Genomic DNA, 17,457 nt, shown 5'->3' with positions numbered 1-17,457 from the left:
GCGTCTCCAACAGCCTCTCCTAGTCAAACTCCTACTGCCTGGCTTCACGTGCCGATCCCTGTTTAGAACCGTGGGCAGAGGTGTGCAGGCGGGTTTCTGGCGCCTTAAAACCAGATTGCTCCGGGCAGGTAGGGCTCGTAAGTCTTGGAAATCAGCCTACCTAGGAGAAGGTACTCTGATCTCAAACCCGGGCAGGTGGGGCTCGTAAGCTATGGGAGGCAGCCCACCTAGGAGAAGGCAAACTCTTATTTCAAACCTTGCCGCCCCCCGTGCCGGGTTACGCATGAAGAAGATGGGCAGCAGCATCTTTGGATGTCGGAGACAGGCGGGCGACACTAATGGCGTAACCGGCTGTTTCATGGCGACCTGCACGTGCTTCGATTGCTTCACTGCAAGCGCGGATGTGCACCACTGCGCCCTGGCCAAGGGCTACTTGGCGTGGAGTGAGGAGCGGCGCCCCCTCCACTATAGCCACTATAACTATGACTACAACTATCAATGAAGACAACAATGATCTGGTGGATGTGTGGCCCCCGAGCGCCGACCCGGATCTCAATGCTACTTGGGATGTAGCCCCGCCGCTGCAGCAGACCTCGACTAATGACGCGTCACACTTAAAGCCTTCCGAGGACGGTGTGGGGCTGATGCGCCGTGGAACTGGTGCTGCGCCGGGTCTATCAACTTTTACTATTGGAACGTGGAACGTGACCACGCTGCAACACGCCCTAGACGACGAGCATCTAGTGCAGGCCTTGAAGACATATAAATACGACGCCATCGCTCTGACCGAGACCCATGGCATCGGCATCGAAACTCGACTGGATGGCAGACTACTCCTCTCCGGCGGAACAATACACTACGCTGGTGTTGGCATACTCCTCTCTCCAAAAGCTAAAGCAGCACTTATATCACAAGAATGCATCTCAGACCGTGTCATGTCAGCCCGACTCCGCTTAAAGGGCCCCGGCTCGCTGGTCCTGGTTGCCGCCTACGCACCCACCAGCACTGCAACTGATGAAGTAATAGACACCTTCTACGAACAACTAGAAGGTGTGTTTCAAAGAGTGAAGCCCTCGGACACGCTGGTACTTGCAGGTGATCTGAATGCGAAACTTGGTGCAAACCGTATTGATCCGCTAGTTATCGGCCCACATAGCATCGGCACCATCAATGACCGCGGACTGCGACTGCTGGATTTCTGCCGTGCCCACCAACTCACCTCCGCTAACACATGGTTCAGGAAGAGGCTGCTGCACAAAGTGACCTGGATAAGTCGCGCTGGTAATGCAAGAAATGCAATAGACCACATCCTAGTCAGACAGAAACACCTCCAACAGCTGGTCGACTGCCGCTCCTACTCGGCTGCTTTCGACACCGACCACAGGCTTGTTTTGTGCAACATGAAGATGCAGATCAAACGTACACTGAAGCCCGCTAAACCTCCACCAAAGCCATGTGCCAATCTGCTCACCTCCGAGCTTGCAGCTTTGATCAAGACAGAAGTCAGAGACCGTGTCGTTGACACGGATGAGCTGGAAACCATCACAACAGCTATCCATGACGCAGCACTCAAGACATGTGCCCCCATGAGACACAACAAATCGGCGCCTCACATCACTTCCGTAACCATCGACCTGATTGAAAGGAAGCGGAAAGCGATCGGTACACCTGAATATTGTCTGCTAAAGAACCAGGTGAGAGCAGCATGTGACAACGACCTGGACACTTGGCTACTCAAACAGGCAGACATAATCAACGATGCTTTCCACCGCAACGACTCTGCTCTCCTGTTCAAGACAGCGAAGGGTCTGACTGCCGGATCACGCAAACCGGTAGCCACCATCAAGCTAAGCGACGGCACCCTATGTGATACTCCTGCAGACGAAGTACAACGCTGGCTCGAATACGCTCAAGAGCTCTTTCAGTCCAGCCTGCAGCGTGCAACGTGTACGCCTCACCAATTTGCATCCGCTCCACTACCTGCTGATGTCATCAAACGCGCCATCTCCCGGCTTAAAAACGGGAAAGCTGCTGGCCCAGACGGATTGCAAGCTGAGTTTCTGAAAGCCATGCTAGACGACCCGGTTGTTTTTTCGGCAATCCATCGCGCCATCAACCGCATCTGGACAACTGGCATATGGCCATCCTCGGCACTGGTATCGAACTACATCGCCCTCTATAAGAAAGGTGACAATGGTGATTGCGGTAACTACCGCACCCTGGCTTTAATCACGCATGCCAGTAAAATAATGCTCAAAATCATCCTAGAGGATTTGAACAGAGTCGCCAAGGTCACCGTTAGCGACACACAATATGGATTCAGTGCGGGCAAGTCTACAACCGACGCCATATTCACACTCAAGCTTATCGGACAAGCGCACTTGGCAGTTGGTCGCAGACTACACTTGGTGTTTGTCGACTTCAGAAAGGCCTTCGACTCCGTCATACACCACAAACTGCTGGAAACCATCGACGCATACGGAAGTCATCCGCCTCATCGCCAACCTTTACAACGGTGCCCACGGTTCGATCTCATGGAAGGGACAGACCACTGACGAATTTGAGACGCCGGTTGGGGTGCGGCAAGGCTGCCCCTTGTCCCCCGTACTTTTCAACCTGTACACGGAAGCCATGATGCGCGAATGGAAGGAACAGGTGTCCCATCTCACCCCGCCAGACGTCGCCGGTGATCTGTTCTGGGAGCTGAGGTATGCAGATGACTTGGTGCTCCTTGCCCGTTCTGCAGAAGATGCCACCTACATGCTGGAGAAGCTCGACTCCATAGCCACATCATACGGGTTGAAGTTGCACCCAGACAAGACTGAACACCTTGCACTGAACCCACCAGCAGATGCACCGATCACGCTGCATGGTAACCCCATCAAATCGACTTACCACTTCAAGTATCTGGGCTGCAGCATCAACACTACGATGGATGACTCCACCGAGATTCGCAGTCGCATCGCCATAGCGAAAAGCGCCCTGAACACCTGCGTTTACCTCAAGAAACCCCGCATCCGCACTGAAACCAAACTCCATCTCGCGAGAGCTCTCATTCTCTCCAAGATGTTGTATGGCGCGTCGACATGGACAGTGTCTGTCACCAGTGGGAAAGCCATAGATGCGTTTGGCAGAACTATGTGGAGGAAACTGCTTGGTATCATATGGAGCGACTTTGTCTCGAACCAGGAACTCGAGCAAAGAATTGGCGACCGTTGGCAACTCACACAGGCCACCCTGATGAATCAACAATGGGCGTGGCTCGATCACTTCCAACGCCACACGAACCACACAACTCTGGTCAACGGACAGCCAACCGGGTCACGATGCACCCCAGGGAGGCCTCGGTTTCGCTGGGTAGATGGCCTACGCCGTTGGACGGGCTCCACAGCAGACACTCTGGTTGACGAGGCGGCGGCCCGCTCGTCCATCCCTCCAAAGAAACAGCCGGCAAAATCTTCAATGGTGTTGCGCAGTCATAGTCGTCAAGGCGCCAGTGGCGTACGACGTTGATTGATTGATTGATATGCATAAAATAATAAACCTGTGAAAATTTGAGCTCAATCGATCGTCGAAGTTGCAAGATAATAATGAGAGAAAAAACACCCTTGTAACACAAAGTTGTGTGCTTTCAGATGGTTGATTTCGCGATCTCAAATTCTAAATCTGAGGTCTCGAAAACTATGTCACTTCAGAGGGAGCCGTTTCTCACAATGTTTTATACTATCAACCTCTCCCCATTACTCGTCAGCAAGTAAGGTTTTATGTTAATAATTATTTTTAGTAATTACCAATAGTGTCCACTGCTTTTAAAGGAACCTACAAGTTTATCAATAAAGACACTGGGCACTATTTTGTAATTGTCAAAGACCAGCCTTCATACACACATTTGCCTCGAAATTGCGTGATTTTCCTTTTTACTTTGCGAACTAACTTGGTCGGCCATTTATGGGAGTCTAAAATTTTACTCCCACAAATGGCCGACCGTGTTTGACGACGAGGTAAAAAGAAAACCAGGCAATTTCGAGTGATACATGTGGGAATCAATATATTCTACTTTTAAAACAAATAGTTCCAAACGCTTTTCAAAGACCAACTTGACCCATCCACGGCAACGTGTTCCCTTAAGCTAGGAATGTTACATTTTTTTGGAAAACGTCACCAGAACTAGAGGTGAACAAATTTAATTATCAGAATACCCGAGATGTCACAAGCTGAAGCTGCCTGCAGTGCCTTGAAACTTCTCAACCTAGTGTTTTTTTAATCTTAAATATTTATTACCCGAGCAAATGTGCCATTTCTTAGTTTTCACAATGCACAAGTTGGTACTGTTTTGTCATTTGTCTTTCAACAATCTTGTGATTTTTAATAAAGTGTCTGATAATGTCATGTGTTTTTGATTCTGTGTCAGTTGCCATGCTGGTTGTTTCTTTGACGGAGTTGGCTGCTGTCTGCACAGATGATGAAAGGAACATTGGAACATGTGTAGAAACTCACTGCACGTTATCCATGTGACTGTAAAGACTATGCTATCTAGATAATCATTTCTTCACTCCAACCACAAGGCCTATAGTTCATCCATGTGACGGCAACTACTATCTTCAATGGGTAAGTCTTGGAAGGTTTTTCCCAAATCTACTAAATTTGAATTTTGATTTGTCTAATTTAAAAAAAAATGTGTGGGTTTGAATCCCCAGTCGTGACACTTGATGTGTCCTTAAGCAAGACACTTGTTAATTGTTTTGTCCTACTAATTGGACATAAAGCCGTTGATCCCATGTTCACCCGGTGTTCCTGGCTTTGGCTGCTGGATATGCCGTAGCACCTTGTAAACCCTTAAAAGGTGTTACATAATTGGGTCTTAGAGTTCATTACTGCAGTAACCTTTCTTTCTGAAGGTTTGTATATACTCAGTGCCTTGAGTACCTTGTTTGGTAGATAGGTGCGCACTATATAAGACTTTAATATTATTATTATTATTCTTATAAACAAACCTTGTCCCATGCACTGAGGTCATACCTCTCTGTTGTTTTTAACCTGATTCAGTCCTCAGACATTTGCAATCCAAATAATTTGTTTTCAGTTTTAAATTGTTTCCAAGCTAAGTATGTGTCATTTTTTCAAATTTAATATTCAAATTGTTTTTTCTTAATAATAATAACAAATTCTTATATAGCGCATTTCACAATGAACCGTATCAATGCGCTTTACATTAGTCCCCTGGTCATTGGGCCAATAAACATCCCGTTAATCTTTCTCAGCTCCCATTAGGGAGTATACAGCCCCGAGCTGCCGTGGCACTCCGAAAGCTTTTTCATTTACAATATCAACCTCTACCCTCGCAGGTACCCATTTATACCCCTGGTTGAAGAGAAGCAAATTTAGTAAAGTATCTTGCTCAAGGACACAAGTGTCACGACCGGGATTCGAACCCACACTCCGGTGGCTTAGCACCAGAACTTAAATTCGATGCTCTTAACCACTCAGCTGCGACGCTCTTTGCATCCTTCTTTTTAAATTGAATTTTGTTCACGAGGGTCAGAACACTCAAGCGGACCACTTTGTTTTCCTAATGGTAGAGATTGAATAGAAACAGAGCAATGAGAAAAGTAGTGATGAACACGACGTCTGAATTCCCCATCAAGACAACCGCCTCCAACCATCATCAAAACAATGGTTGGATGCTTCGAACTGCCCTCAAAGATATCGTTGATCGGTTCTTCTCAGTCCAGCAGTCACATGACGAGTATACTGTCTGAAATATAGAGCCCACCGGTTCTTCTCTGAACCAAAAATCACTCAATAGAGATATATCTTCTGAGTTTGGAAATCATTATGTTGCCAAGCTTCAGAGGGTAGGCATTTTGTTGAGCCATTTCAAATTTCTTGTGCTATTGTTACTACTCATTATTGTCTTTTCTCTTGAAGTCAAATCAATTTTCTAGAGCCACTAACGTCTGAGGCCTTGTCCTGACAAACTGAAGAGCCAAAGCTACGTCTTTAAAAAGATTAGTCAGAAAAGTTTTAAAGCTTTAAAGTAACGTGCACTTTAAAAAAACTTTCCATTATTTTAATCCTTTATTATAAATTTTCGTCCTATACATTAAAGTTAACCTGTGAAAATTATCTTTCGAAAGGTGGTCGTGGTCACAGTTTTGAGATATTGCTGAAACTCTGAAGCAAATCAATACCAGAATAGACAATCTAAGAAGCCTTACTGCAGTAATGCTCCTCATATTCAAACTTCATGAGAAAGAAAATTATATCTTTGTCCATAATTGTACTTCTTTAAATTGCAATGTTTCTTAAAAATAGAATATACTACCAAAGCTGCTGTTCTTCTTAGTTCTATCTAACTTGAAGAGAAGTGTTTGCCCTGGTGTTTCTGGCATGTTTGGCAAATGATGATGTATACATATGGGTTATGTATTTCAGAATCTTTCATACTGTCTTAAACTTTACGGCTCTGCGTACCTAAATAGATGACCCTTTATAAAAAATGCTTGATGTTATCATTGTTTAACTACTTCAGATCAAGAAGGTTCTTGAAGAGGGCCAGAACACTCAAGCGGACCACTTTGTTTTCAAGATGGTAGAGATTGAACAGAAACAGAGTAATGAGAACAGCAGTGATGAAAGGTTGGATGCTTTGAAATGCCCTCAATGAAATCGTTAAGTATCTTTTTGTATCAACCCTATAATTATCAAATCGCACATTTGATACAGTCCCTCAAAACTTTTCATCCTACTGAATTTCAAATAGCAAAATGTTCATGAGCTGCTTTTGTGCTTAAATTCTCTTAATTTGTCTCAAACCAATATACTGTATACAGACCCTTTAATGTAATGCTTGACTTTGTTTGGATTGGTCGCCCAGTTGGTCGTGATGTGAAATTTACCAAAAATTATTTGTCAAGTATTTTTCAAAATGTGGCATTCTTAGGAATTATATTGTCATGTATGGTTTTATTTCATTTAGGTTGCCATGCTGGCTGTCCTTAGACAGGGTTGGCTGCTGCTAGCACAGATGATGAAAGCAAGTCAACCTGGAACAAAAGAATATCGCTGAAGGTTCTACAGAATAGATTGCCGTAGTATCGTTGAAGGTATATTCACATTTTATGAACCTTGTGTTCGTATTACACTTTTATTAAACTTGTATTAAAGACACTGGACACTATTGGTAATTGTCAAAGACCAGTCTTTTCACTTGATGTATCTCAACATATATGCATAAAATAAACCTGTGAAAAATCGGGCTCAATTGGTCTTCGAAGTTGCGAGAGAATAATGGAAGAAAAGGCACACTTGTTGCATAAGTTGTGTGCTTTTCGATGCTTAATTTCGAGACCTCAAAATCTAATTTTAAGGTCACAAAATCAAATTCAAATATGTAAGTGAGAATTAACTTCTTTCTCAAAAAAATATGTTAATTGATGGAGCCGTTGCTCACAATGTTTTATACTATCAACAGCTCTCCATTGATTGTTAACAAGTAAGTTTTTATGCAAACAATTATTTTGAGTGGCCATTGCCTTTAACATTAGGCTTGACTTTGTTTGAATTGGTAACCTATTTGGTTGTGATGTGGAAAGCTCAATAGTCATGTTATGCTGTGCCTCAAAATACTAAGATGTTGAGTCATATTTAAATTTACCGGAAATCATTTGTCAGGTAATTTTCACAATGTGGCATTCTTTCGATTTTTATTATGTGATTTATATTGTCACGTATGCATTAATTTCATTTAGGTTGCCATGGTGGCTGTCCTTAGACAGGGTTGGCTGCTGCTAGCACAGATGATGGAAGCATGTCAACCTGGAACAAAAGAACAAAGCTGAAGGTTTTACAACATAGATTGCCCAGACACTATTGAAGGTATATGCACATTTTATGAACCTGTTTTTATTACTTTTTTATTAAACTTGTATTATAGACACTGGACACTATTGGTAATTGTCAAAATCCAGTCTTATCACTTGATGTATCTCAACATATGCATAAAACAAGAAATCTGTGAAAATCTGGGCTCAATTGGTCGTCGAAGTTGCGAGAGAATAATGGAAGAAGAACGCATAAGTTGCGTGCTTTCCGATACATGACTTTGAGACCTCAAAATCTAATTCTGAGGTCACAAAATCAAATTCAAACATGTTAGTGAGAAATTACTTCTTTCTAAAAAAATATGTTACTTGAGGGAGCCTTTGCTCACGATGTTTTATACTATGAACAGCTCTCTAGTGATTGTTAACGAGTGTCCATTGCCTTTAAAATTAGGCTTGACTTTGTTTGGATTGGTCACCCATTTGGTTGTGATGTGGAAAGCTTCAACCTCATGTTATGTTGTGCCTCAAATACTAAGATGTTGAGCCGTATTTAAATTTACCGAAAATCATTTGTCAAGTGATTTTCTTGGCATTCTTGTGATTTTTATTATGAGATTTATGTTGTCATGCAAGCTTTGATTTTATTTAGGTTGCCATGCTTGCTGTCCTTAGACAGGGTTAGCTGCTGCTAGCAATGATGATGAAAGTATGTCAACCTGGAACAAAAGAACATCACTGAAAGTTCTACAACATAGATTGCCATGAAACGATTGAAGGTATATGCACTTTTTTATGAACCTTGTGTATCTCACTTGATGTTGTGGTGCCTTTGGTATTTCATAACAACTCCTGTTGTACAGTTTTGTTGCATCTTCTGGTACCATACCTAGTTCATGTTGAACTGCTCAAGTAATTTTCACAGCAACCTTGTACAATCTGGATACCATTTCATGTTGACATTGTGTGGCCGTTAGTATTGTTAACTTAATGCCATGCAATGTTTTGCTAGATGACTTTATATGAAATGATTAATGTGTGTCTTTTTTTTTCTTCAGATTGTTCACTGATAATTACTCAAAATAATTATTAGCATAAAACCTTTCTTGGTAACGAGTAACGGGGAGAGGTTGATGGTGTAAAACAATGTGAGAAACGGCTCCCTTTGAAGTGCCATAGTTTTTGAGAAAGCAGTTAATTTCCATGAATTCAATTTCGAGACCTCAAGTTTAGAATTTGAGGTCTCGAAATCAACCATCTAAAAAAACGCACACAACTTCGTGTGACAAGGGTGTTTTTTTCTTTCATTATTATCTCGCAAGTTCGATGACCGATTGAGCTCAAATTTTTACAGGTTAATTATTTTATGCATATGTTGAGATACACCAACTGTGAAGGCTAGTCTTTGACAATTACCAATAGTGTCCACTGCCTTTCAGACGGTTCCTTCTATTGATTTTCAAATAGCAACATGGGAGCTGCTTTTGTGCTTAAATTCTCTTAAGTTATCTCAAACCAATTGTATACAGCCCCTTTTACGTTAGGATTGACTTTGTTTGGATTGGTCACCCAGTTGGTTGTGATGTGGAAAGATGTTATGTTGTTTCTCAAATACTAAGAAAATCATTTGTCAAGTATTTTTTCAAAATGTGGCATTCTTCTGATTTTTATTTGGGAATTAAATTGTCATGTATGCTTTGATTTCATTTAGGTTGTCATGCTGGCTGTCCTTCGACAGGGTTGGCTGCTACTAGCACCCATGATGAAAGCTTGTCAATCTGGAACAAAAGAACATCGCTGAAGGTTCTACAACAATAGATTGCCATGACATTATTGAAGGTATATGCACATTTTATTTACCTTGTGTTTTTATTAAACTTGTACTATTCTTCAGCCACAACTGTGCCATCTCTGATAAGTATAATTATGAGTTCCTAAAAACTTTCTAAGCTGAATAAATTTCCAACTTGCTACAAGGTCATGACCCAATGGTGTACAACCCCTTGAAACTGTGTTGGTCAACTTGTATTGCTTTACCTCTGCGACAAAATGTGAAGTTTAATTGGTTGAGAACCAATCACGTGATTGGTCGAGAACCAATTATGTGACATGTAACAAAAATGCATGTACCATGTCTGCACAGCGCGGCATGTAACATGAGTTTTGTTAACTGATGTACATTACCTTGATCATTCCCAGCGTTGGTAAATTTCCAGCGCTTGGTACAAAACGGCCGCGGGTTCGAGAGAATGTTGAAGAATTGTTTCTTTAAGGGCTGGACATTACAAATTTGTAACCACACCCTTCAATGTTAGGCTTGACGTTGTTTGGATTGGTCACCAAGTTGGTTGTGTTGTGGAAAGCTCCAAACTCATGTTTCTCCTCAAACACTAAGATGATGAGCAGTATTTAAATTTACCGAAAGTCATTTGTCAAGTTTTTTCCAAACTGTGGCATTCTTGTGGTTTCAATTTTCGGAACTATATTGTCTAGTTTGCATTTATTTCATTTAGGTTGCCATGCTGGCTGTCCTTAGACAGGGTTGGCTGCTGCAAGCACAGATGATGAAAGCATGTCAATGTGTTGTTCAGCCCTTTTTAAAAAACTTACCAACCAAATGATTTGTGTCACTCTGAAACATGATTTTTACTTGATGTTTTGGTGACTTTGATTTTATCATGTAAATTCCTGCTGTACAGTTTTGTTGTATCACTTCAAACCATTTCTAGTTCATGTTGAACTGCTCAAGTCATCTTCAAAGCAACCTTGTACAATCTCTCGATAACATTTCATGTTGATATTGTATTGCCGTAATTATTACTAAATTACAGCCATGCAATGTCTTGCTAGATAATAATTAAATGAATAATTAGTGTTTTTTTTCTTCTTCAGATTATTCACATTGAAGAACAACCTCATTGTCCAAAGCAATACACCAGTTCCCCTCTCAGACCTAGGGTCATTTATACCCGAAGTCAATTTTATTAGGAACCTAGTCTCTTCATCACCAGTCTCCCCCCCCCCCCTCAGACTTAGGGTCTTCTATACCCGACGTCAATTCATTTAGGACCATATTATAGACTCCCTTCCTGCTCCAAATCGCATCTTCAACTATCACTCACCTGTACAAGCAAGAGTTGGAGTCCAACAGTCTCCTGACGGACAGAGTATACTGTCTGAAATATAGAGCCCACCGGTTCTTCTCAGAACCAAAAATCACTCAATAGAGATGATCTACCTACTAAGTTTGTAAATCATTATGTTGCATTCGGAGGGTAGGCTTGTTTTTAGCCTTACTAGGGCATCCCTGCTTTTATTATCCACCCCCCTGAATGACATACTGGTATTGAACTTAAAAACTTACAATCTGTATCGACTTTTGTCGTGCTGTGTGGATTGTTTTTTCCAAGTCTTTAAAAACTATTTCAGGTTTATTTCAACTGTTCGAAACCCTTTGAAGTATTTCTGCAACTAATTTTTTAAAACTTTTTTGTTAACTTGTTTTCAAGATTTTCTTTTACAATTTTTTTTTTCAATGAAACATGCTGAATTCACAAAAAATTATGTATTATTTTGTAAGTCTCCCTGACCCATTCAAAATGATTAGCTAAGCTGGTGTTGGGTTTACTAATTTGAAGTTAAATCGGCTGAGGACACGTCAGGTGGAACTTCTTTTGGCTGAGGACACTTCAGATGGTTCGTAGCTACATTTGAACCTGTGAGTATGAACACATTTCTTTACTAACTTCGCCAGAACATTTAACGACACTTCAGATTGAACTTCATCTTAAGCTACATTTGGACATGTGAGTATGAAAAAACTTTCTTGAAAAATCACGCCACACGCACAACATGGAACGGAGCATATGCGGCCTCAGGCCAACGGTCCTGAGTGCAAACCTTTATCAAAGCTATCATCCTTAAACTATCATATTTCTCGCCCCCAAAACTCCTGACAAAGTCTTCCCAAGAAATGGTCCCCCGAAAATATCTACCAAGTGTTCTCCCGGTCTAAGTTTTATTTCACCTCTTTCAAGTTTTGTTAAGTTTTTGAGTTTTTGAGAACATAATTCTTTTTTTTTTTGGGCTCAGTTCTTCAAATTTTGTTTACTCAACTTACTCAAACTTCCTTAATTTACGTCTCCACGTTTTTTCAAGTTTTTTCTCAACTCTTCCAAGTGTTATTTTTATCAATTTTTCCAAACTTTCGTAACCAAGTTTTTTTATCAAGTCTTCAAGCTCTTAGTAAACTCTTCCAAGTTTTTTCTCAACTATTTCAAGTTTTTCTCAACTCTTTTTTTTAACTCTTCCAAGTTCTCAATCAATTCTTTCAAATGTTGTCTCAACTCTTACAAGTTCTGAATCAACTCTTACAATTTTTTTCTTCTTAACTACTTCTTAGCTCTTAAGTTTTTTTTAACTCTTCCAAGTTATTCCACAAGTTCTGAATCAACTCTTCCAAGTTTTTTTCTCAATATCAACCCTTCCAAATTGTTTTATCAACCGATTAAATTGCTTTTCTCAATTCTTACAATTATGAATCAACTCTTCCAAGTCCTCAATCAAGTCTTTGACAAAAGAAGCTTGTTTGCATATTAAAAACAAACAAAAGAAGCTAATTTGCATATTAAAAACAAACAAAAGAAGCTAATTTGCATACTAAAATCAAACAAAAGAAGCCTACTTGCATATTAGAAACAAACAAAAGAAGCTAATTTGCATATTAAAAACAAAACAAAATAAGCCTATTTGCATACTTAAATCGACAAAATAAGCTAATTTGCATATTAAAAACAAACAAAGGAAGCTTAGTTGCCTATAAAAAAGACAAGAAAAGCTCATTTGCATATTAGAAACAAACATAAGAAGCTAATTTGCATACTAAAAACAAACAAAAGAAGCCTATTTGCATACTTAAAAACACACAAGAAGCTAATTTGCATATTAAAAACAAACAAAAGAAGCTAATTTGCATATTAAAAACAAATCAAAAGAAGCTAATTTGCATATTAAAAACAAATCAAAAGAAGCTAATTTGCATATTAAAAACAAAACAAAAGAAGCTAATTTGCATATTAAAAACAAAACAAAAGAAGCTAATTTGCATACTAAAAACAAACAAAAGAAGCTAATTTGCATATTAAAAACAAAAAAAGGAGCTAATTTGCATATTAAAAAACAAACAAAATAAGCCTAATTGCATATTAGAAACAAACAAAAGAAGGTAATTTGCATATTAAAAACAAACAAAAGAAGCTAATTTGCATATTAAAAACAAACAAAAGAAGCTAATTTGCATATTAAAAACAAACAAAAGAAGCTAATTTGCATATTAAATACAAAACAAAAGAAGCTTATTTGCATATTAGAAACAAACAAAAGAAGCCTATTTGCATATTAGAAACAAACAAAAGAAGCTCGTTTGCATACTAAAAACAAAACAAAAGAAGTTAATTTGCATATTAAAAACAAACAAAAGAAGCTAATTTGCATACTAAAAACGACAAAAGAAGCTAATTTGCATATTAAAAAAACAAACAAAAGAAACTAATTTGCATATTAAAAACAAAACAAAAGAAGCAAATTTGCATACTAAAAAAGACAAAAGAAGCTAATTTGCATATTAAAAACAAAACAAAAGAAGCTAATTTGCATATTAAAAACAAAACAAAGGAAGCTTAGTTGCCTATAAAAAAGACAAAAGAAGCTAATTTGCATATTAAAAACAAACAAAAGAAGCTAATTTGCATATTAAAAACAAAACAAAAGAAGCCTATTTGCATACTTAAAAAGACAAAAGAAGCCTATTTGCATATTAGAAACAAACAAAAGAAGCTTATTTGCTTATTAAAAACAAACAAAAGAAGCCTATTTGCATATTAGAAACAAACGGAAGCTAAAGAAGCTAATTTGCATATTAGAAACAAACAAAAGAAGCCTATTTGCATATTAGAAACAAACAAAAGAAGCTAATTTGCATATTAAAAACAAAACAAAAGAAGCTAATTTGCATATTAAAAACAAAACAAAAGAAGCTAATTTGCATATTAAAAACAAACAAAGAAGCTAATTTGCATATTAAAAACAAAACAAAAGAAGCCTATTTGCATACTAAAAAAGACAAAAGAAACTAATTTGCATATTAAAAACAAAACAAAAGAAGCTAATTTGCATATTAGAAACAAACAAAAGAAGCTAATTTGCATATTAAAAACAAACAAAAGAAGCTTAATTTGCATATTAAAAACAAAACAAAAGAAGCTAATTTGCATATTAAAAACAAAACAAAAGAAGCTAATTTGCATATTAAAAACAAAACAAAAGAAGCTAATTTGCATATTAAAAACAAAACAAAAGAAGCTAATTTGCATACTAAAAAACAAACAAAAGAAGCTAATTTGCATATTAAATACAAAACAAAAGAAGCTTATTTGCATATTAGAAACAAACAAAAGAAGCCTATTTGCATATTAGAAACAAACAAAAGAAGCTCGTTTGCATACTAAAAACAAAACAAAAGAAGTTAATTTGCATATTAAAAACAAACAAAAGAAGCTAATTTGCATACTAAAAAAGACAAAAGAAACTAATTTGCTTATTAAAAACAAAACAAAAGAAGCTAATTTGCATATTAGAAACAAACAAAAGAAGCTAATTTGCATATTAAAAACAAACAAAAGAAGCTAATTTGCATATTAAAAACAAAACAAAAGAAGCTAATTTGCATATTAAAAACAAAACAAAAGAAGCTAATTTGCATATTAAAAACAAAACAAAAGAAGCTAATTTGCATATTAAAAACAAACAAAAGAAGCTAATTTGCATATTAAATACAAAACAAAAGAAGCTTATTTGCATATTAGAAACAAACAAAAGAAGCCTATTTGCATATTAGAAACAAACAAAAGAAGTTAATTTGCATATTAAAAACAAACAAAAGAAGCTAATTTGCATACTAAAAACGACAAAAGAAGCTAATTTGCATATTAAAAAAACAAACAAAAGAAACTAATTTGCATATTAAAAACAAAACAAAAGAAGCAAATTTGCATACTAAAAAAGACAAAAGAAGCTAATTTGCATATTAAAAACAAAACAAAAGAAGCTAATTTGCATATTAAAAACAAAACAAAGGAAGCTTAGTTGCCTATAAAAAAGACAAAAGAAGCTAATTTGCATATTAAAAACAAACAAAAGAAGCTAATTTGCATATTAAAAACAAACAAAAGAAGCCTATTTGCATATTAAAAACAAAACAAAAGAAGCCTATTTGCATACTTAAAAAGACAAAAGAAGCCTATTTGCATATTAGAAACAAACAAAAGAAGCTTATTTGCTTATTAAAAACAAACAAAAGAAGCCTATTTGCATATTAGAAACAAACGGAAGCTAAAGAAGCTAATTTGCATATTAGAAACAAACAAAAGAAGCCTATTTGCATATTAGAAACAAACAAAAGAAGCTAATTTGCATATTAAAAACAAAACAAAAGAAGCTACTTTGCATATTAAAAACAAAACAAAAGAAGCTAATTTGCATATTAAAAACAAACAAAAGAAGCTAATTTGCATATTAAAAACAAAACAAAAGAAGCCTATTTGCATACTTAAAAAGACAAAAGAAACTAATTTGCATATTAAAAACAAAACAAAAGAAGCTAATTTGCATATTAGAAACAAACAAAAGAAGCTAATTTGCATATTAAAAACAAACAAAAGAAGCTAATTTGCATATTAAAAACAAAACAAAAGAAGCTAATTTGCATATTAAAAACAAAACAAAAGAAGCTAATTTGCATATTAAAAACAAAACAAAAGAAGCTAATTTGCATACTAAAAAAGACAAAAGAAGCTAATTTGCATATTAAAAACAAACAAAAGAAGCTAATTTGCATATTAAAAACAAAACAAAAGAAGCCTATTTGCATATTAAAAACAAAAAAAAAGAAGCTAATTTGCATGTCAGAAACAAACAAAAGAAGCCTTTTTGCATATTAAAAACAAACAAAAGAAGCCTATTTGCTTATTAAAAACAAAACAAAAGAAGCTAATTTGCATATTAGAAACAAACAAAAGAAGCTAATTTGCATATTAAAAACAAACAAAAGAAGCTAATTTGCATATTAAAAACAAAACAAAAGAGCTAATTTGCATATTAAAAACAAAACAAAAGAAGCTAATTTGCATATTAAAAACAAAACAAAATAAGCCTATTTGCATACTTAAAAAGACAAAAGAAACTAATTTGCATATTAAAAACAAAACAAAAGAAGCTAATTTGCATATTAGAAACAAACAAAAGAAGCTAATTTGCATATTAAAAACAAACAAAAGAAGCTAATTTGCATATTAAAAACAAAACAAAAGAAGCCTATTTGCATATTAGAAACAAACAAAAGAAGCTAATTTGCATACTAAAAAAGACAAAACAAGCTAATTTGCATATTAAAAACAAACAAAAGAAGCTAATTTGCATATTAAAAACAAAACAAAAGAAGCTAATTTGCATATTAAAAACAAACAAAAGAAGCTAATTTGCATATTAGAAACAAACAAAAGAAGCCTATTTGCATATTAGAAACAAACAAAAGAAGCTAATTTGCATACTAAAAAAGACAAAACAAGCTAATTTGCATATTAAAAACAAACAAAAGAAGCTAATTTGCATATTAAAAACAAAACAAAAGAAGCTAATTTGCATATTAAAAACAAACAAAAGAAGCTAATTTGCATATTAAAAACAAAACAAAAGAAGCTAATTTGCATACTAAAAAAGACAAAACAAGCTAATTTGCATATTAAAAACAAACAAAAGAAGCTAATTTGCATATTAAAAACAAAACAAAAGAAGCTAATTTGCATAATAAAAACAAACAAAAGAAACTAATTTGCATATTAAAAACAAAACAAAATAAGCCTATTTGCATACTCTAAAGAGACAAAAGAAACTAATTTGCATAATAAAAAAGACAAAAGAAGCTAATTTGCATATTAAAAACAAACAAAAGAAGCTAATTTGCATATTAGAAACAAACAAAAGAAGCCTATTTGCATATTAGAAACAAACAAAAGAAGCTAATTTGCATACTAAAAAAGACAAAAGAAGCTAATTTGCATATTAAAAACAAAACAAAAGAAGCTAATTTGCATATTAAAAACAAACAAAAGAAGCTAATTTTCATATTAAAAACAAAACAAAAGAAGCCTATTTGCATACTTAAAAAGACAAAAGAAACTAATTTGCATATTAAAAATAAAACAAAATAAGCCTATTTGCATACTATAAAGAAACAAAAGAAACTAATTTGCATATTAAAAAAGACAAAAGAAGCTAATTTGCATATTAAAAAAAAACAAAAGAAGCTAATTTGCATATTAGAAACAAACAAAAGAAGCCTATTTGCATATTAGAAACAAACAAAAGAAGCTTATTTGCATACTAAAAAAGACAAAAGAAGCTAATTTGCATATTAAAAACAAAACAAAAGAAGCTAATTTGCATAATAAAAACAAACAAAAGAAGCTAATTTGCATATTAAAAACAAAACAAAGAAGCTAATTTGCATATTAAAAACAAACAAAAGAAGCTAATTTGCATATTAAAAACAAAACAAAAGAAGCTAATTTGCATACTA

The 17,457-nt window shown here is 36.2% G+C and overlaps 1 protein-coding gene across 1 annotated transcript; it reads left to right on the top strand.

The window, feature by feature from the left end:
- The first annotated feature begins 482 nt into the window (after positions 1-482).
- Positions 483-2,555, top strand: LOC117303346. The gene has a single exon (XM_033787516.1). The coding sequence runs from the start codon at positions 483-485 to the stop codon at positions 2,553-2,555; it is 2,073 nt and encodes a 690-aa protein (XP_033643407.1).
- Positions 2,556-17,457: the final 14,902 nt, after the last annotated feature.

Source organism: Asterias rubens, chromosome 2 (assembly GCF_902459465.1).
Source record: "Asterias rubens chromosome 2, eAstRub1.3, whole genome shotgun sequence".
Classification (NCBI taxonomy): Eukaryota; Metazoa; Echinodermata; class Asteroidea; order Forcipulatida; family Asteriidae; genus Asterias; species Asterias rubens.
This window is presented reverse-complemented; position numbering and strand designations above follow the sequence as displayed.